This window comes from Ruditapes philippinarum, unplaced genomic scaffold (assembly GCF_026571515.1).
Source record: "Ruditapes philippinarum isolate M1 unplaced genomic scaffold, ASM2657151v2 ctg11518_1_1_1_1, whole genome shotgun sequence".
In the NCBI taxonomy this organism is placed as follows: domain Eukaryota; kingdom Metazoa; phylum Mollusca; class Bivalvia; order Venerida; family Veneridae; genus Ruditapes; species Ruditapes philippinarum.
This window is the reverse complement of record NW_026856910.1, coordinates 1370-22216: the sequence shown is the minus strand read 5'-3', so window position 1 is coordinate 22216 and position 20847 is coordinate 1370. Positions and strand designations below refer to the sequence as shown.

The window sequence follows — 20847 nt, the reverse complement described above, 5'->3', positions numbered from 1 at the left end:
GACGTCCAGGGGCGTAGCTTGAAAGAAACCAATGTGTAGGCACTTGTGTTAGGGGGGTCCGGGGGCATGCTCCCCCGAAAATTTTTGAAAATCTACATTGCCGTAGCTGCATTCTGATGTATGTTAAGGCATTTTCTGAAGGAAGAGTATTCATAATTTTGCTGCATTTTCGATACATCAATATAAAGATGACAATTATATCACTAACTCAACGCAAAGCCACTGTGACATTTTGGCAAAAAGAGCTTTTTCCGTAAATACCTTTGGGGTAATACGAATCCAGAACTATACATTTAAAAAGAACAAATTTATGCAAATTTTGAAGCAAATATCAAAATTAAAAATTCAAAATAAGGTTGTCTAAATAATTATACAATTAGAAAATAATAAAACAATGATCAGGAAGATCGAATGCCAAAGCACCCCTAATAACACATTGCTACACCGGACAATCGGTATTTAGATACCAATTGATGATGAAATATCTAATGTCACACAAACAGCATCGAATACATTTTCTCAATAAGATTTTATGCTCCCATAATTCATAAATGAAAGTCTCTTTTTATTGTTTATGGTGAAACATATATAGAACATAGAATATGACTGTTTACGTGAGTAAAACATATAAAGAAAGTAAAGACAAAGCAAACTTACACCTCCAGTAATTCAATAAGTACGTTACCAACAGTAATGAAAGAAAAAGAATTCCGAAGAACTTTTATTATCAAAGATTTTTGTAATTTGAATGAAGTATTTCGCGCGAAGTAGTTTCAGAATGTTCAAACATCTATTTCACAATTGTAAGAATTACTATCAGTGTAAATTAAGTTGGCATGTCAGAACGCTCATATTCATTTACATGTTTATTTTAAGAACTAAAAAATCGGATATTTTCAATCATGTTTTTCCTTACATGCTTCATTTCTTCTAATATTTCTCCATAAGTTACCTAAGTCTCTCTATAGTGATAATTCAACAACCAATTTTTCTCTTATTTTTAATTGTACTTTCATCAAACCGAGCCTGCAACATTTTCAATTTTGCCGTGTTGGGCTTTCTTTAGGGAGTCTTATTTTCTCTATTTCAAAAGCTTACATCTATTCGCAACATTTTTGTATCTACTTTAGCTGGAGAGGTATTGTCTGGATTACATTGTTGAGAAATATTTGTAAATGTTACTTTATGTGCAATTTAATGAATAAATAAAGTTTCAACTAAGTATTAATTAAAAAAAAAAAGAATTACATCTCTAGCTTTAAAAGCAAACTCTCCACCACTAAGCTAATTAATGCAGAATTTGATGTGTATTCGAACACATAACTTGTCTATATCATTAAAATACATTTTAAAAAACTTATCGTAACACAGATTATGTTTCTCGTTTACTTCAAAGCGACTTTATGAACTTGCCAGGTTTCAATTCTACTTTGTGTTTTGTGCTCACGATTTGACGGAGATGCAGTTTGAACAGAATAACGTACACATAATTAAATCATGAATATCTTAAGAATGGAAGAGAATATAAAAGACAAGATGTCAAGGCTTCATTCGAAAGATATCACTTAGTTTCCTCATCAGTTGTATAAAGCTAGCACTACCGATATCTAGATATGGAATATCCTGGTCGTGCATACTTGTAATATTTATATTTTGAATCGAAGCGCTCAAAAACTTTTATATTGTTAAAAACTTTATCCGTGGCGTCTCTGATAGGTTTTATCACATAACAACTTTATAGCACGGCAACACTTTCGTTATGAAATAAAACTCGATATATTTTCAAATAAGGTGACAGTTCTTTTTCTAAAATTAGGACCTACCTGGGATGTACTATAACGTATGTTCCAGGACCTACACATCTACCGCCCTTACCCTTAAATTATTATTGCATTTTTGTAATCATTTCATTTTTCATTTCTGCGGAAAAAGTGTAGGCACGTGCCTACAGTGCCTAAAGGAAGCTACGCCACTGACGTCTTCATATTTCACATAGTGATTGGTCACAACTATTAGATTTTCCTTATATTTTGTGGGTCACTAGGTTAAAGGTCAAGGTCAAAGGGACCTTCAGTGTTTATATGGTTTCTGCTTATTATCTTAAAAGCTATTTATCACAAAGTCTTCATATTTCACATACTGATTGATCATAACTAGTAAATGATCCCTTATGAATTTTGGGATCACTAGGTCAAAGGTCATGGTCACCGGGGTCTTAAATGTCAGAATGGTTTCTGCTTATTATCTTTGAAAACTATGTATCACAAAGCTTTCATATATCTCATATTGATTGGTCATAACTATTAGATGACCCCTATTGATTTTGGACTAACTATGTTAAGGGTCAAGGTCACAGGTGCCTTAAATGTCAAAATTGTTTCTGCTCATAATCTTGAAAACTATTTATCACAAAGTCTTCATATTTCACATATCTGTTAGTCGTAATGGGGTTAAGAGTTCAAAGGTCAAACTCTTTATATTTCACATATTGATTGGTTATAACTAGAAGGTCATAATTTTTCTTTCTTCCATAACTGAACACTTCCATGTACCGATTTATGGCAAGTTTCTATAACAAAATTACTAATAATGTGAATCAAGAGCGAGAAAGGAGGGTATATGTGTCGTTCGACATTTCTTGTTTTTGTGGCATTGCACATTTGTATAAGGAAAATATTGATTTTCTTTTCAGGAATAAAAAAGATAATAAACATTTGTTGTAAACATAAACGATGCTCTAGCAAGACCAGTTTCTGCAACGGGCAGTTGCCAAGCATATGTAGAAAATATAAATTATGTAAACGTTCAAAATGAACAATCAGTTGCAAATAAATGCATGTTAAAGTAATTTTTGCTGACAGTGCATATATCACACTATAACTGGCATTTTTGCATGATTGCAAGATAAAATTCGAACCCTCTCAAAGGTTTGAACTACACATTTATACAATAAAAGAAATCATGAAACACATATTTAATGGTTGTTGATTATTGTCAGCAACAGTTCAACAGTTTTATCCTACACTGGCCCATACTTTTATTACGGTATGCAAAAATGAAACCACTGATCAAGCTAGTGTGCTCCGCTGTCACTAACGTTCTCAAACTTATTCTTGATGAAGATTCTTCTAAAATCAACAGAGATTTTTCGAACCATTTGCGACAAAATTCGCCCCACATTAATGTTATTGGACAGCATTGCATGCTGTTGTTTTTTTTAGCAAGGAATTTTTACATTCATTGTTCAGTACTGGTTGGATCCAGGAACGGATTCGAGAGTGATTCTATAAGATAATAGCTTCTAATACAATTTTATCACACACCCGTGTCGATTTTGCGACTCCGTAAAAAATGGTATGGCACGGCCGTGCATATATTTTGACGTGACATCGCGTTGAGACACGCTTAATTTAAGCATTATACTATAGGCTCGCCGATTAAAAATGGTTCTTTTTCTCTTCAAATGATCTTTATTTCTGGTATGTGATAAATAGAATATTAAATTCGTGTAAGTTAATTACTAACATTATTGAACTCGTTGAATAAAATAATATTATATGCGAGTCTCTGTTTTATTCAACTCTCACACTATTGGAAATCAGAAAAAAACTTGACGACAAAATAAGTTGCTATCTATTTCTCCATAATGCCATCTACTGGCACATTGAAATTCTTTAATAAGTCATATTTCCATGATCAAAGTGTCAATATCTTAGCTTAGCTGCAGAAACAAACTAAATTAATTCCATTACTGCCACCTACACACATACACGTACCATGTTTAATCAACCAAACTTCCCTTCACCTTTCAGAGCCTAATGACTGACGTTGTGGAAATCAAACGCTAACATTGTGGAAACCAAATGTTGCCATGAAAGCGTCCGTTACAGAGTGGTTAAGTTCTTTGATTTCAAAACACTTGCCTCTCACAGTTGTAGGTTCAAGTCACGCGTGTTATGCTATAAAGCTATCCAACTAGCATACAAAACGTCGGTGGTTCTACTCAGGTGCCCGTTTGTGCCTTAAATACTGTACAGATGGGCACCTGAGGTCTTCCTCCACCAGTAGAGCTGGAAATCCGCCATATGACAGATACTGTGTTGGTACGACATGAAACCCTACCAAGAAAAAACGTTGTCATTGTCGAAACAAAACGTTGTCATTGTCGAAACAAAACGCTCTCATTGTCGAAACAAAACGCTGTCATTGTTGAAACAAAACGCTCTCATTGTCGAAACAAAAAGTTACCATTGTCGAAACAAAATGCTGTCATTGTCGAAACAAAATGCTGTCATTGTCATACAAAACGTTGTCATTGTCGAAACAAATTGCTGTCATTTTGGAAATCGAACGCTGTCATTTTGGAAACCAAACGTTGCATTGTCGAAACGAAACGCTTTCACTGTGAAAACCAAACACTTTCTTTGTGAAAAATGTATATCATTTACTACATTATGCCATCTATTCACATACTTGGGGAAAATAGCGAAAAACGGAATCACTAAAAAAACGTCCAAACCTGAAAATTTGAAATTTTGAAGACTCGGTTGCTCGGCTTTTCATGGACGATAGGTAGTAAGCTGTTGTTTCATCTACTTAATTTTCAGGTTTTCTGCTAAATGGACATAATCGTAAACATTGTCAATAACGAACAATTCTAAAAGAATAATTAACTATTTAATTATTATCTTCATTAACTTAATTTTTTATCAGGACAATTCGTTCGGAATGCTAAATTTTAGTATATGTTGTTTTGATTTTGTTGTCTGTTACCACATGATACAAGTATTAGGTGATAAGATAAGGGTTGAATTAAAATAATAAAAAAATGATATATAAAAGACGTTATCAAATTGTCTCAATAAATGAATAAGGAAATTACAAAAAAGTACTTCATGGGATAAATTGAAGTCAAGGGACCTAAATCGATGATATAAATTAATGTAAAAAGAACTTAATTCATTTGAAGCATTAACTCATTCATTGTATGTGTTCATACCAATCAGAGCATTTCCGCTATTATCCGAAGTTTGACGGAAAGGGCCGAGAAGATGCGACTGTGTTCATACAAGATAATTATTAAATGAAGTATTAAATATAAATGTTTTCATTTCATTTACATCATTATCTGTATCACAAAGGCAATTGTGTTACAACACTGATCTTAATAATGATGCTCTTGCCATTTATTCTTGTCGAAATGTTCAAAATCCGAACTTTTCGATAGGTCCCACAATTTAAGTGTTCGGTTTTCAGATGTTACATTGTGGGACGTTTGATTTGCTTGAATTTTAATAAATATTTGCAAAATTGTTGTGCGTTATCAATGAACAATAATTATTATAAAATCTACCGGGTTGGGGACGGAACAAAAAATGAGCATATGCTGATAAGATTTTTAATGAAATCGTAAATAAGTATACTGCCTTATATGATATTTAACATAATTATTCAATATAAGATAATAATTTCAATTTAAACTTGTCAAATAGACAAGGAAATGATGGATGATATGATCCGTTAAATAACCAGCGGCATTTGTGTATTCATCCTCACGTGGTCACGTGAATGACTATTTACAAAATGGCGGAACACGCCAAGTAAATGTTTTTTGTCCGATTTAAAATATGGTAAACAAATGGCGACATTTTTAAAATTCACTACAAATGTTTACCGACGAAAATGTGTCAAAGGACAGTTGTTATAACAATTATTGTGTTCGTATCGTTTACAAACGGGGAAAGTTTTGACAACCGCGCAAGGTTCGACAAGGATGGTCCAAGAAGTTTTATTGCGCCGGATATAACTGATTTGGAGCAATTCCGACCGGAAACTCAACAACTTTCACCTAAAGATGTGCCAATTCTATCGGAATTCAATTACTATGATACAGAAGGTATACCAGATTTCCGTATTATTGACAGTTTTAAAAAGAAACTTTTATCAGTAAATAATGTGTAAAACTTTGTAAGTACAAACTATAGAATTTACGGCCATGAATAAAATATGCCATATTCATACATTTGAAACAAATATTTTCACACAAACAAACTACATGTATAGAGTATATGAACTACATGTGTTATATATGATTCATTTAGACTTTTAAAATGTTTGATGTCAATGATGTCACTATGACGTCAAGAACAGATTCGTCTGATTCAACAAATCGTAAAGAAATCACGGTCAAATTACAAAGCAAACAATTTGAATTCACCATTGTGCTTTTTTCTTTGCCTCTATGATATGATATAAAACGACTTCAAAACATTCTCGTGTTAAAGAAAAATCTGAAAAGTTCATGACTTCTTTTTTCCAGTTCAAAGACAACTCATTTTATCTGGAATCAGAAATGACATCATCATGTGGAACTTCCTTAGAGGTAGATTTTATACACATTATTAATGTAAATTCATCGTACTTCTGAAAATAAAAAAATGTTTCTTCAATTTTCGCGAAGCGTTGAGACGACCAAGAACAAATCAAATCATGTCAATTGAACGCTTTCATGAATATAAGAAACGGAAAAAATAACGATTTTACAGTACGTCCTAAAGGTTATGAACTATCCCTGAATGAGCGTATAACTATCTCATCTGGGCAAGCTTTGAACTATCCCCTGAACAGTCTTTGAACTATTCCATGAAGAGGCTTAGCATTCAACTATTCACTGGATATGCTTAAAACTATTCCATGAAAAGGCTTAGCACTTAAACTATTCACCGAACATGCTTAAAACTATCACCTAATCTTGCTTTACTGAATTTTTTGTCGTTTTGGGCGTTCTTTAGGGATTCCTTTTCCTCTCTTTAACATTTTCTTGAATAAGCTTATTCCTGTGTCATTTAAACAGTCTTTGAACTATCCCTTTAACTAGTTTTTATCTCATCCCATTAACATGCTTTGAATTATCCCCATTAACAAACTTATAACTGCCCTTTAGAAACAGGCTTGGAACTATCTCATTAATGGCAATTGTCAAGTTAGGAAATTGCATACTTGTGGCTCTCTTGTAAAACGCGACCATGAATTGAACCATTGACTTGCCACATTGAGCTACCAGATGAACATGACCAGAAAAGAAACCCCATGAAGATTTTATTTTACTTTTAAATAAAGTCGTCATGATTTTGTTAGATATCTTGCTTACTAAAATGACTTATTCCATCTGTTCTCAGTTTTAATCGAAAAATATCAATATATGGTTTCATAAAACAGTATATGACATCAAATCTTAACAGTGATATTGTTACTATATTTAGAATCAGAGGTATCCAGTGTCATGGAAACCACGTGTCGAAAGTGTATGGTTGCTGGAAATTTAGACTGTATTTCTAGTTTTTGTCGTCTGCATTTTCAAATGAAAACACCAAGGAAAAAAATGAAAGATGACGTTCATCAAAAAGGTGAGGCATTAGTAATTACCGTGACGGAAATTGTTCAATCAAGAATTAATTGGACTGAAAGCAACCTGTAATTGGCAAATAACTCCACCAGACGACAATTTTATTTTCTGTTCCATCCAACTATTTATAATTCAACAACTGTTTCCATTGTAAGACGACAATGTTTCTCCTAGTAAAATCAAAGTCGACCTATCAGCATATTTCTTTGTATCTTGACAGAAATTGTAATAAAAGGATTAACGCGTAAAGCGCATGCTCGAACTCATTTGTAATTGAATGTATGTATTTTTAGGGAATTAGTCTTTACAGAGTAGTAAATTTTCTTCTTGTTTTTTAACAGCATTCGCTACTGGAACTGCATTACACGGGGACATCTTGTGTTCGCTGTGTAAACACACCCGTGACGTCATGTGTACAATGAAACTTTGTGTTGATCCAGAAAGAGGCCAGAATGCCGTTGAGAGTGGCGTCCAGTGTATGCAGGGATTCTGTCGGTGGCAAAAAGAAACTGTTACTAACACTGGATTTAACAATAACTATCACGCGTGGTGGCAACCCCAAAATCTATTCTTTTTCTTTGACCACGTTACCAAGGAGATTGCTACAGCCTATAATGAGTTGATTGTGTCAACAAGCAAAGCGTTTCATGGACTCCGTAAAACTAATTAATTAAATAATGACAAAGAACACCGTAATAAATTGTGTAAAATTGGCACACATTTATGTATCTCAAAACCGGATATTGCGACATTGCGTGACTATTTTTAGTAACAATCTGATATGGTATATTAAATGTAAATTTCGCCAATAAGATTACAATAAAAAGTTGAATGCATAGCAACAATCTTGATGTCAATTATCAAATAAAATAGAGATAAATAGAATTCAGGACTATAGAACGCTCAAACTTAGGCTTTGCCTAATTTCATATTATCCAGTGAGTTTTGTTCCATATCACTAAAAGAGCACACTATTTAATTGGTTTTGTTCAAAGTTTTACAGTGGTGGGTAATATAAAATCACTTTTCCATGTCTTGCAAGTCTGTACAATTCAATGTGTATCATTTCTTGTGATTAAAACCATTATGTCGCGTGCTACGTAAGGGTACAATACAACCAGACAGTCCAAGATATTTGAAACTTTAGCGTAGAATACTGGTATTGTCGTTTGGACATTAATAGTACTAATTCTCCTCTTAATGTAAAATGACTTTTAAAAACGTTTGTGAATAAAAGTGCCCTTTGACGTCTCCATAGACACACATATCATTCTGTTATATGGTTCAGTGGTATACATTTAGCTCCATCGCATATGTTGTGAAGTTAAGTGTTGTAACTGTTGTGTTTGGCATATTGCCATATAAACATACATCTGATGTAAAACGCGTCTACTTCCTGTTAAACAATGACCGGATATAGCAGGTGCTTGCATAGTTGCTTGAATTTTACAGACTAGAAACACAGGGTCCCAGCACAGTGTTGGGATAGTGTAAAAAAGTAATATTTAAAAAAAATATATATTGTATATATAATATATAGACAAGGGGTTGAACTCGCCAAATCGGCCGAATGCCCCTAGTCCAGTGTAAGTCAAAATTGCAAAGTCATTCTTGCGTTAATCATATAAAGCTATATATCAAATTGCAGCTAAATGACATCACTAAACGTTGACAATAACATTACTGTCCCCCCTAAACCGTTTTTGAATAACAAACCGATATTTCGGATGAAACATCGTATTTTTGCTAGGTCGGACCTGTCAACACTCGATTTTCTACGTGTAAAAACGCAATTCCAAACCATGTCATTATACCAACCCGCAATAAATCGATAAAACAAAACAAAATAAACAACTTACCGCTGGAAATTGTTCCAAAACAAATCAATTATAGCAAACATTCATTTCTTTTTATTTCTCCTCCGGCAAATTATTTTTTTGAAGCCATGATACATACTCGACAACGGTTGTAAGACGTCGTTTGATTTGACGATTCTGTGACCCAGCAATGCTTTGTATTTTAATCAACCAATGAAATAATCCGTTTCAAATTGGTCACGTGATAGCCAATGGATGCTGATTACAACTTTCATTTTCACATTCAGGAATTAATTGTTTACAGACGCTATAAAACATTTTAAAAATCAATTTCCGGCGGTAAGTTGTTTCTTTTGTTTTGTATTATCGATTTATTGCGGGTTGATATAATGTCATGGTTTGGAATTGCGTTTTTACACGTAGAAAATCGAGTGGGGACAGGTTGCACGGTTGTGTTCGACCTAGCAAAAATACGATGTGGCATCCGAAATATCGGTTTGTTGTTCAAAAACGGTTTAAGTTGGGACAGTTATGTTATTGTCAACGTCTAGTGATGTCATTTAGCTGCAATTTGATATATAGCTTTATATGATTTACGCAAGAATGACTTTGCACTTTTGACTTATACTGGACTAGGGGCGTTCGGCCGATTTGGCGAGTTCAACCCCTTGTCTATATATTATATATAAAGTATTTTTTTTTCTAGAATTACCTTTTTTACACTATCCCAACACTGTGCCGGGTCCCTTTGACTAGAAAGACATAGAACAGTGTTTTCAGTTTATTCAGTGTGAAGCTACATGTAACACTGTTGCTCTGAGCCACCCCCATGAAATATTGCAGTCTTTCATAGAGATATACAATAACACTGGATATCACCAATTCACAAAGCTGAATTTGTAGTCGGTTACAGTTTGTTTCTTCTTATCATGTTTAAACAGGTACTTCCTCGAATCAACTTTTTAACGCCACCAAATCCGCCCCCCACCCCGCCTCCGAGGTGCGCTCGTTGAGGCAAAGGTACACAACATGTCATTCTTGCATATCAGACTGGCGTTTCCGTTAGTTTTATCCATGCCGGAAATTTCATCTGGCATGGGGGATTCCAGATGAGTCGCGTGCTGTACAATGACACGATAAAGATGACGTCATTTTACCGTAATGAATGATTTTGTAATTCATACGCTGTTGAATGAAAGTAGTTACGGCTGTAATGATATAAATTTTCATTGAAAATAAAGATAAAGAATTTAAAATATAATGGAATATGGTAGAATATGCAAGAAAAAAATATCTGACATATGTTTGCGGTTCGGATCGGAATATCCGTCCCTCGGTCACCCGCCCATGGGCGGTAACTCGGCAAGCCTCGTTACCGCCCAATGGGCGGATCACCTCGGGGCGGATATTCCGATCCGAACCGCAAAATATGACAGATATTATTAGTCCAACCTAATTGGTCATCTGTCGTGACAAGACTCAGAAGCGTAGCCCTGTAAAAATCCATTTAGGAAAAAAAACGCAGCAATAAATGGGACCATCATTGAGCGTAGGAAGCACCTAAAAAGGCAGCCGAACGACAGCTGGAGAAGACACAGTGGATTGACTACAGCAGACGACAAGCAATGCGTAGATTTTCTAGGTCATATTGGTTTGACCCGGCGGCTAGTTTAAAAAAAAATTAAAAAAGAAGAAAAAAAAAACCCAACACTTTTTGCTGAAGTAATTTGTTTATTGGAAAGGAAACATTGATTTCACTGACAAGTTAATTTAAAGAATACTAGCATGGTGATTAAGCGCTGGTAACCATGGTTATTTAACTTACGAGATTAAAGATCTGTCACTGACCTAACGGTTTCTACCCATGATAGAAGAGTGCTAAATATCATTATAATAATATCTTATTGACACCGAAAAGAAATAATACAAATACAACAAGAGGGCCATGATGGCCCTGAGGTCGCTCACCTGTATATAGCCCCCCTCCCCCCCGTGCCAATGTTTACCCAAGGGCTTTTATTTGTTTATTTGAACAAACTTGGTAGACACCCATAAGACGATGTTTCATGCTAAACATCTAAGTCCTAGCTCATTGGGTTTTTTAAAAGAAGATTTTTTAAGTTTTTACTATACACATATAGTTAAAAACAATGACACCCCTGAGGCAGGGCCAGTTTTGACCCCCGGGCTTTAATTTGTAGATATCTACTTATAGATGTTTCATGCTTAATATCTAAACTAAAGCTATTTGGGTTTTTTTCAAAGAAGATTTTTAAGTTTTTGCTATACACATATAAGGAAAATCAATGACCCCCGGGGCGGGGCCAGTTTTGACCCCAGGGCTTTTATTTGAACATACTTGGTAGACACCCATTAGAACATGTTTCATGCTAAATATCTTAGCTCTAGCTCTTTGGGTTCTTTAAAAGAAGATTTTTTAAGTTTTTACTACATGTATATGCATTTGGGGAAAATCAATGACCCCCTGGGGCGGGGCCAATTTTGACCCCAGGGCTTTTATTTGAACAAACATGGTAGACATTCACAAGAAGATGTTTCATGCCAAATATCTAAGCTCTAGCTCTTACGGTTCTTTAAAAGAAGATTTTTTAAGTTTTTACTATATGCATATAGGGAAAATCAATGACCCCCCCCAGGGCGGGGCCAATTTTGACCCAGGGCTTTTATTTGAACAAACTTGGTAGACACTCACTAGAAGATGTTTCATGCCAAATATCTTAGCTCTAGCTCTTTGGGTTCTTTAAAAGAAGATTTTTTAAGTTTTTACTATATGCATATAGGGAAAATCAATGACCCCCTGGGGTGGGGCCAATTTTGACCCCAGGGCTTTTATTTGAACAAACTTGGTAGACATTCACTAGAAGATGTTTCATGCCAAATATTTAAGCTCTAGCTCTTACAGTTCTTTAAAAGAAGATTTTTTAAGTTTTTACTATATGCATATAGGGAAAATCAATGACCCCCTGGGCGGGGCCAATTTTGACCCCAGGGCTTTTATTTGAACAAACTTGGTAGACACTCTTTAGAAGATGTTTCATGCCAAATATCTAAGCTCTAGCTCTTATGGTTTTTTAAAAGAAGATATTTAAAGATTTTTCTTTCGGTTGCCATGGCAACCAGAGTTCTGCATGGAATTAAATTCTTTGAACAATTTTTAAAGGTGACCACCAAAGGAACATTCCTGTGAAGTTTGGATGAAATTGGCTCAGTGGTTTATGAGGAGATGTCATTTAAAGCAAAAGTTTACGGACGGACGACGGACGGACGCCGGACGAAAAGCGATCACAAAAGCTCACCCTGTCACTTTGTGACAGGTGAGCTAAAAATAAAACACAAAAAAACACGAAACCACCCCAAGAGAAATAAGAAAGAAAAAGAAAAGAAAAATGAAATATCAGTTCATTTATTATATGTTGATAAATTGCAAACGGTTACTTAGTTGATATTATTAAGTCAGCGTGAAAATAGCACATGATCGAAGTGCATGCATGAAAATTTAATAATTCGAAATGTTTCGGTACTATAAGTATGGTATAGTAAAACCGAAATATATGTATAACGTATAATTATGTCGTATTCGACAAAGTTGGAGCGAATTTCTAAAAGCCGAGTTGGAAAAAGGTCTAATACATTTCGTTGAATTTTGTTACATAATTATGCCATCGATTTTAGAATTTTTATGTGTCATGAATTCAAATATTCTAACTACGTGCAAATGTTCGACGTTTTGCTGTAATTCCACTATCATTGTTGACACATTCGAAAAAGAATCCATAAGACGAAACGAAATAACGATCAGACGGCGTAAGAGCGCGAAAACACGGCGCCAGATTGCAAAAACGTAAAAATGGCACAAGAGAGCAAAAACATAGTGCAAGAGTTCGAAAATACGGCGCAAGTGTGCAAAATATCGGCACAAGAGCGCAAAGCACGACAAAGGAGCGCCAAAACACAGCGTAAGAGTGCAAAATCACGGCACAAAAGTGGGAAAACACGGCGCAAGAGTTCGAAAACATAGCGCAAAAGTGCACAATCACGGAGAAAGGCACAAAACGGACCAAAAGAGCGCGAAAACAAGGCACAAGAGTGCAAAAACACGGCGCAAGAGTTCGAAAACACAGCACAAAAGTCCACAATCACGGAGAAGGGCACAAAACGGGCCAAAAGAGCGCAAAAACACGGCAAAAGAGTGCAAAAGCACGGCGCAAGAGTTCGAAAACACAGCGCAAAAGTGCACAATCACGGAGACAACAGGCACAAAATGAGTGCGAAAACACGGCGCTAGAATGCGAGCGCAAGAGTGCGAAAACGAAGACACGGTACAAGAGTGCAAAAACACGGAGCAAGAGTGCGAAAACGAAAACTAGGCGCAAAAGTGCGAAACCACGATACAAGAGTTCGAAAACACGGCACAAGAGTGCGTAAACATGGCGCAAGAGTGCGAAAAGGAAAGCACGGCGCAAGAGTGCGAAAACGAAAACACGGCACAAGATTGCAAAAACTAAAAGGCGCCAGAGTGCAGAAAAACACGGCGCAGGTGCGCAAAAACACAGTGCAAGATTTCGAAACACGGCGCAAACGCTGAGAAAACACAGTCCACAGCGCGAAACACGGCACAAGTGTGCAAAACGATAACACGGCAAAAGGCAGCCAAAACATAAAAAAAGACTCAAAAGTGCGAAAACGAAAACACGACGCAAGAGTGCAAAACATGGCAAAATAGTCCAAAAACACCGCGCAAGAGTGCGAAAACACGGCGAAAGAGTGCGAAAACAAACACACGAGACAATAGTGCGAAAACACAATAGTGCGAAAACACGACACAAGAGCGGGACAAACACCGCACAAGAGTGCGAAGAGCTGCTTACACCTGCGTTCGCTGTGCAAATGCGCGAAAATATTCCTATGATACGTAACAGCGATATAACTATAACTCCGATATAACGATACAATACAATAAATGGATACATGCACACATTTAGCAACCTCGCGATTCAGCTAAAGTTTTCGATCGTTTGTACTTAAATCTTACCAACTGTTCTTTCTCTAAAGAAAAGAACTTGAATCTTCTCTGTTTATTTGCAAGCAGTTAATGAGCTTAAAGACTGTGATAAGGCAGTTTCTACGAACACTTTATTTTGTAATGTCAATAGCGATTTCGAAAGTCTTCCGGCAGTCCTGTTAGATACCATGATAATTTGAGCGGCTGATTCATGTTGAACACGTGTACCATACAATAATTTATATCCATTCATCTGAAGCTTAGTGTTTAAGAACAAATATCCACAAGTCACTCAACGAAACAAAGTATAAAATATTCACTCTTGACAACATTATTTGAATCTTCATCCAGGTTTAACAAGCGCCATTGCTCATAATCCCTTTACTTCTTATTCCTTTATTTCTCAGCCTCCCTTGGCGGTGAATAAACACGTGTGTGTCCTCGGGTTTATTCAGGGATTTCTTGTACAGGACTGCGTAGGCATACAAGAGCAGGAAGGTATTCACAAATACCGGTATAGCCAGTGCCATCATGACCACTCCAGATACCGCACACACTCCTCCAATCAATCGCCCGTATAAAGTCTTCGGTACGACATCACCGTAGCCAACGGTTGTCATAGTGCTGATCGCCCACCACCACCCGATAGGGACACTCTGTATGTCTTCTGAACTCTCAACAAAGAAAATGAAGTTGGCAAAAATTATAATGCCAAGGACCAGGTACAGAAAGAGAACGAGCAAATCGTTCAGCGAAATTTTGATGGAGAAGGAGAGCACTTTAAAAGCAGTGACGTCACGTACAACCCGAAGCAGACGGATAACTCGCAGAACCTGAAAGATTTCTAAGAGATCGAAGTTAGACAACTCGTACTTTTCATTTTTCTTCAGGAAATTTATCGCTATATGGGCATATGCTGATAAAACTACAAGCGCGTCAACTACATTGATTGTTGACAGGAAGTACTTTCCAACGCTTGGACAACAAAAGATGCGCAGGAGCAAATCGGCGGTGAAAAAGCCAAGGAGAATCGTGTCGAGGTAAACGACGGATTGAATCCGAACGGTTTTCTTTCCAATTCCAGTTTGTGGTCTCAGGGCCTCGAAAATATGTGAAACAAACGTGTCATCCGAAACAGTGTCCGCATAATCAAAATTGAAGTCAAAAAACCCGCGCTCTGAGTCGAACTTTTCATCAGAGTCGCTTGAATTTTTCTGTTTTAAGTACTCGTCAGGAGCTATCAAGATGTCGTTCTTTTGAAGGTCTGTTCTGTTCGTCACATTTACACGTTCGTACTCGACAACGACGGTTTGATATATCGAGTCGGGCAGTGGCTCGGTGCACGAGTCGTTCTGATTTACGGTAAATTCTGTTGAAGTGACGGGCATTCCAAGGACCTCCTCTAATTCACATTTTGTCAGGTTTCTTCGGAAATACGGCAGACTGCTCAGAGCCAGGGTTAGGACAGATAATATCACCATGATTGTACAAAGCCAAAAGTACAGCTGAAATAAATTTTTGTTTTGTATTCTTTTAATATAATATAATTATACCAACGGATAAGAAATACGTATTACATTTCTATCAAGTATTATGGTGTCTGATTTAGTACACTGCGCGTTGCGTTGTCCATAGCGACAACAAAGGATAAATCGTTATCGCTTCTTCGTCTTGTCGCTGGCGAAACGCACCAAACGGCGCGTTGTCGCACTGTCGTCTTGTCGTCCTGTCTTTTGAAAAGCACGCTAAACGGCGCGTTGTCGTGCGGTGCGATGTCGCCCTGTCGCTTTGATTATAAACAAAACTTTCGATTCGAGCCAACTGAGAATGTGACATCGCGACAACACGCCGCATCACAACGCACCGCTTTGTCGTGTTGTCGCTAGCAACAACATGTCGCACAAAAGCGTTCCAAATCAGCCACCATAAGATATGCCAGTTGTACTTTTGAAAACACGGTTTGAAAAAAAATATCACTTTTCCTACTGAACTCTTAGCATTTTGCAAGTACCGTAAATTCACTAAATTTTGTTGGAGTAAAAGTTCGTGGTTTTGTTGAAAAGGATAGTTTCGTGGTTTTCTTTAATTTGTGAATTGTCGGGCATTTTTTTGCACACAAAAAAGTAAAATGTAAATAATTTTATGCAAAAATATTCTTACAACAGCAGAAATAAAAATTCGTTGTATTTAAACTCGTGGGCTGACAGTCCTACCCACGAAAACATTTTTGGCCCCGGATGATAATGATTTTGAAGTTATAGTTATAAAATTTGGATTGGTCATTTCCCGTGCATTACTTGAACTAAAAAATTATTCTTTCTAAAATTTGAAAATGTATTTACTTTCCAGGTTGCATGAATCTTAGAACAAAAATTAAGTTTCGGACAAAAATGGGTAATTATAATTTCTCTTACCCTTGTTAGTATTCTGTCGTCTTGAAAATCAAGCATATTCCACAGCGACTTTCTTAATTTTGGCAGCCATACATGTTTTTCCTTCTCAAGGCCAACTTCCGGAAATAAATGCACGTGAAATTTGTCAAGTATCTCTTGATCATCTTCAAACGATAGATACCTGGAACAGAAAACATGGCGACCATGGCGATATTTTTCGGTTTAGCAATATTATGACACACTTTGGGCAACAATGGCGTAAACGTTATTGTATTGTTGTTGTTTTGATGTAATCTCGCCATTATTTCGTGTCAAATGAAATTTTAATAAGCGTGTATATCACTAGTAGCAACACAAAATGTTTTAAATAGGAACTGTCACTTATGTACTCAAATCACCATCGTCGTTCACCAACGGTATGTGCAGTCTACAAAGGGTGGAAGGAAGGAAAGAAGGAAGGAAGGAAATCTAGCATTGGCTATCAGCAATATCGTTAAAGAATTTCAAAAGATTTTATCTTAGTCTAGCATAAAGAAAGTCGTTATTTCAGTTTTTTATTAGATATTGTAGTACAGTATACTTGTTATATACCTATAGTAGCAACACTTGGTCATAATTTGTGGATCAAGTCCCCAGAATTCCAACTCAGTTTTGAATGATCCGGGACAGACGGACACAGGCATGTGTAAATCCCCCGTCTGGTAATAGGCCAATACTGCTTCGAAACTTTGCACTGGTCGCTTGAAACACAACGAATATTTGCCGGCTGGAAAAAATAACATAATAAATTTTTAAAAAAAGGATATTCGTTTAACGAGCTACACTCTTGGCGCATACTGGCAATCAATTAAAACGTTTCGGTCCTTTCCGTCAGTCTTCGAATAAGGACCTCGAACACAATATAGTATGAATACACAGAACAGAACGGATACGGTATTTCGGGCTAGCCTACGCAAAGAAACTAGACACATCGTGTATATCCAGTATAAACGCAGGAGTGTGCAAATAACGCAGGAATTGTGCAAAAGTAACGCAGAATTGTGCGATTAAGTGGCTAAAACGAGCACCACAATAAGTAAATAGACCAATATTTTTCATTGTACACCAAATTGGAATAAATAAGTGAGCGCATACGGTTGCTGATAAAACGTAATTGAGACCATTTTACGACGTAACGCCGAATTCGTGAATGTTATTTCGGTTATCTCATTAAAAGTAGCTAAATCCTATTTTACCAGCTTCCTTCATATTGTTATATGACACTTGTAGTTTGACAAATGTCTTAGGTAAACATAATATGTAAAATATAGTTTAAAATGTGTTAAATGTACATATGTATTTGACGAAACACAAAAGTCACCTTCAAAACGGTAATCATGTTGTCTTTTTAACGAATGATCCTAAAAAAAGTAAAGATATTCCAGATAAAAGTTGTAATGCTGGTTAAAGAATAATGTCGTAGCAGACGTATCAGCTAATTTATTTTATTAAAATTTGATTTAGAATAAAATATTTTGGTTCGTTTACTATGCTTTTCGTTTTGTCAATAGCATTGCACAGTTTTGGCGTTACTTTTACGTTAATTGCACATTCCTGCGTTACTGGATATGCACGATGAGACATGTGAACAAATAAAAATTTAATGCTGGGAGTTGTTGACAAGTTTATTTCCAATATATCAAGTAAATGCCCAACTAAAATAAGTGAATTCATAGATCTATACAAAAGTAAACAATACATTATTTGTATATTTATTAGACGCCGCTTGCAAGCGGCGTCTAGTAGATATGCATTTGTCCATACAGCAATGGGGAAAATTTTAGACTTGATTTTGTGTATTTTTTGTTTTTTTGTTTTAACAAAATCACACTGTTTTTAAAATTTCTAATAAAAATAGCTTTAAATTTATGATGTACAGCATGTCACAGAGCTTTAAGGGATTAGAATAAACGTTTAACTGAAGTGATAGTGCCATGTTTGAATATCATATTCTATTTATCATTATCTAATTTTAACTACATAATATTTGATTCATTTGTTGGTTCTATTTTGAATTATGCATCAGAAATATGGGGATTCAGTAAATCTAAGGAAATTGAAAGAATTCATCTCAAATTTTGTAAAAAATTATTAAAGGTTAAAACGACGACATGTTCAACGGCTGTATATGGTGAACTTGCACGATATCCACTTTATATTATGAGATATGTAAAAATCATTAAATATTGGTTCAAACTGACTAATACAGATAATATAATATTACAGCATGCGTATAGAATTGCATATGATGATTGTTTATTGGGAAAGAAAAACTGGCTGTCAAATGTGAAAAAATTATTATATGATTATGGTTTTGCATATGAGTACACAAAGAATCGATAGAAATCAACGTTATTGTATATACTGTAATAAGCACGACATTGAGGACGAGTATCATTTTATTTTGATTTGCCCATGTTATATTGATTTAAGGAAAAAATATATAAAAAAGTATTATTATGTAAAACCAAGCATGTTTAAATTTGTAGAACTATTAAAAATGATAAAAGAACAATTCTTAAAAATTTAGCTATTTATATTAAACGTGCTATGACTTTAAGAGCATCTGCTACACATATTTAAGTCCATCCTCTTAGAAAAAAAAACGATGAAATTGTATGCTTAAAGTATCATGATTATATTATGTATTTGTAATTTTATTAAATGTAAATGTGTAAATGTTATGTATGTGTTATTGCGATTTGATAATTATAAACACTGGTTTATCATGTGACTGTATTATATTACATGTAAATGTATTAATTTTGTAAATATGTTACGATGATGTACTTATGGTACAAATCTAATAAAATAAATGTTCTGTTCTGTTCTGTTCTGTAATAGAGAACGATTTTCAATGCTAATTGACTGTTCACACCATTTGGCGGCGTCTTTGATGTGCAGCATCAACATTAACTTGTTATTATTGTTGTAGAGAAACCGAGAGTCCAAAATGCCAACCCATGTTTGTTGAGTTATTTTACATTCATGATATGGTAAATTTAGTAAATAACAAGTAAAAAGTACATTGACTATAATGGACATTTGCAACCGCCAAACCTTTTGTTTTTAGCTGGCACAACAATCCCAATGACAATACAAGCTGGATGTAACCTATAACAAGTCAGGAACAATAAAGAACACTTACCACCAAAGACGTTTTTATGTATAAGAGAAGACGGCGCACGCCTGATGTCGTCAGTATCAAGTTCGTACGTCACGCCGCTTACGTTGATCGTAACAATGTCATTTTTCACTTGATTCTTCTCTTCATTGCCGTTGTTGTTCTCTACTTGGTTGTCCTCTTCTCCTGTTGCAACAACTGTTTTGTCGTTGTTTAACATGTCTGAAAATGTATAAAAAACATAACTTCTAAATTTACTCAAGACGAAATTAAAAGTCAGAACTATGGAGAAACTTAGTTGGTTAAATCTGCAGAAGCTAGAAAAGCACACTGAAAGCCCAAATTTGCAGCGATATTCTTGCTTACAAATACACGCCTTATTCTGTAAATCAGCTTTTCGTATAAAGATTTCGTTATGCTTTTCACGTGCGATTGTTTTGACAAAGCCATTACAAGCTCATAGTGATTTTTCTTTCGGTATGTTAACATATGAATTAATATCCTCATATAAAACATATCGAGAGAGAGAGAGAGAGCAAAATCATTATCTAATATAAAGTATACTGCGACATGATGAGGTCCCACTATTGCGTAACTGTCTTTTTACTATAAACGTGCAATAAAATAAACTTGATTGGTAATAAAACGCATATGCCTGCCTTATGGCGCGTTAATGTTGTTTTCTACGACTTTTGTTAAAAACAAAAAATCAGTCGTTCACGTGAATAATTTAAATGGGACACCATAATGCCACGTGGGTAATGTCTTCTCTTTTGCCGCGTTGTTAAGGTAACCACTTTATGCCATGTGGTTAAGGTGACCTCTTTTGTCACATGGTAAAAATTGCCGACTTCCTATCATTGGCCCTTTACCGCTTAGGGTTCAAAGCCCGTCTGGGAATTTGAGTTCTTTTATGTGAGGTACCTGCTCGTGTATGGAATGCACGAAGAGGCGCCTGAAGTTTTCCATCACCTTCATAGTATTTTCTACTTATTACTTACTCGGAATTGTCCATGAACTTCCACTATATTTCTAAGTAGGGCGAT

General features: G+C 35.6%; 2 protein-coding genes across 2 annotated transcripts; one reads left to right on the top strand and one right to left on the bottom strand.

Annotated features, from left to right (window-relative positions):
- The first annotated feature begins 5538 nt into the window (after positions 1-5538).
- Positions 5539-8306, top strand: LOC132748111 (uncharacterized). Its single transcript, XM_060737663.1, has 4 exons — positions 5539-5896; positions 6320-6382; positions 7263-7406; positions 7747-8306. Exons 1-4 carry the CDS (start codon positions 5683-5685, stop codon positions 8073-8075), a joined length of 750 nt encoding a protein of 249 aa, XP_060593646.1. The 5' UTR covers positions 5539-5682; the 3' UTR covers positions 8076-8306.
- Positions 8307-12989: 4683 nt separating this feature from the next.
- LOC132748110 (potassium voltage-gated channel protein Shaw-like) lies at positions 12990-20023 on the bottom strand (the record flags this gene model as incomplete). The annotated part of the gene is given in 4 exon segments (XM_060737662.1): positions 12990-15750; positions 16660-16819; positions 17230-17404; positions 19826-20023. Coding segments are annotated over 4 exon segments (1683 nt in total). The 3' UTR covers positions 12990-14598.
- Between the last annotated feature and the right edge of the window lie 824 nt (positions 20024-20847).

What these genes read in the sequence shown, in the direction of transcription:
- LOC132748111 (XM_060737663.1), top strand. Translation starts at nt 5,683, where the DNA reads ATGTGTCAAAGGACAGTTGTTATAACAATTATTGTGTTCGTATCGTTT. An exon ending in CATGTGGAACTTCCTTAGAG is followed by an intron (nt 6,383 to 7,262) that starts GTAGATTTTATA and finishes TACTATATTTAG; the next exon opens with AATCAGAGGTATCCAGTGTC. An exon ending in AGATGACGTTCATCAAAAAG is followed by an intron (nt 7,407 to 7,746) that starts GTGAGGCATTAG and finishes GTTTTTTAACAG; the next exon opens with CATTCGCTACTGGAACTGCA.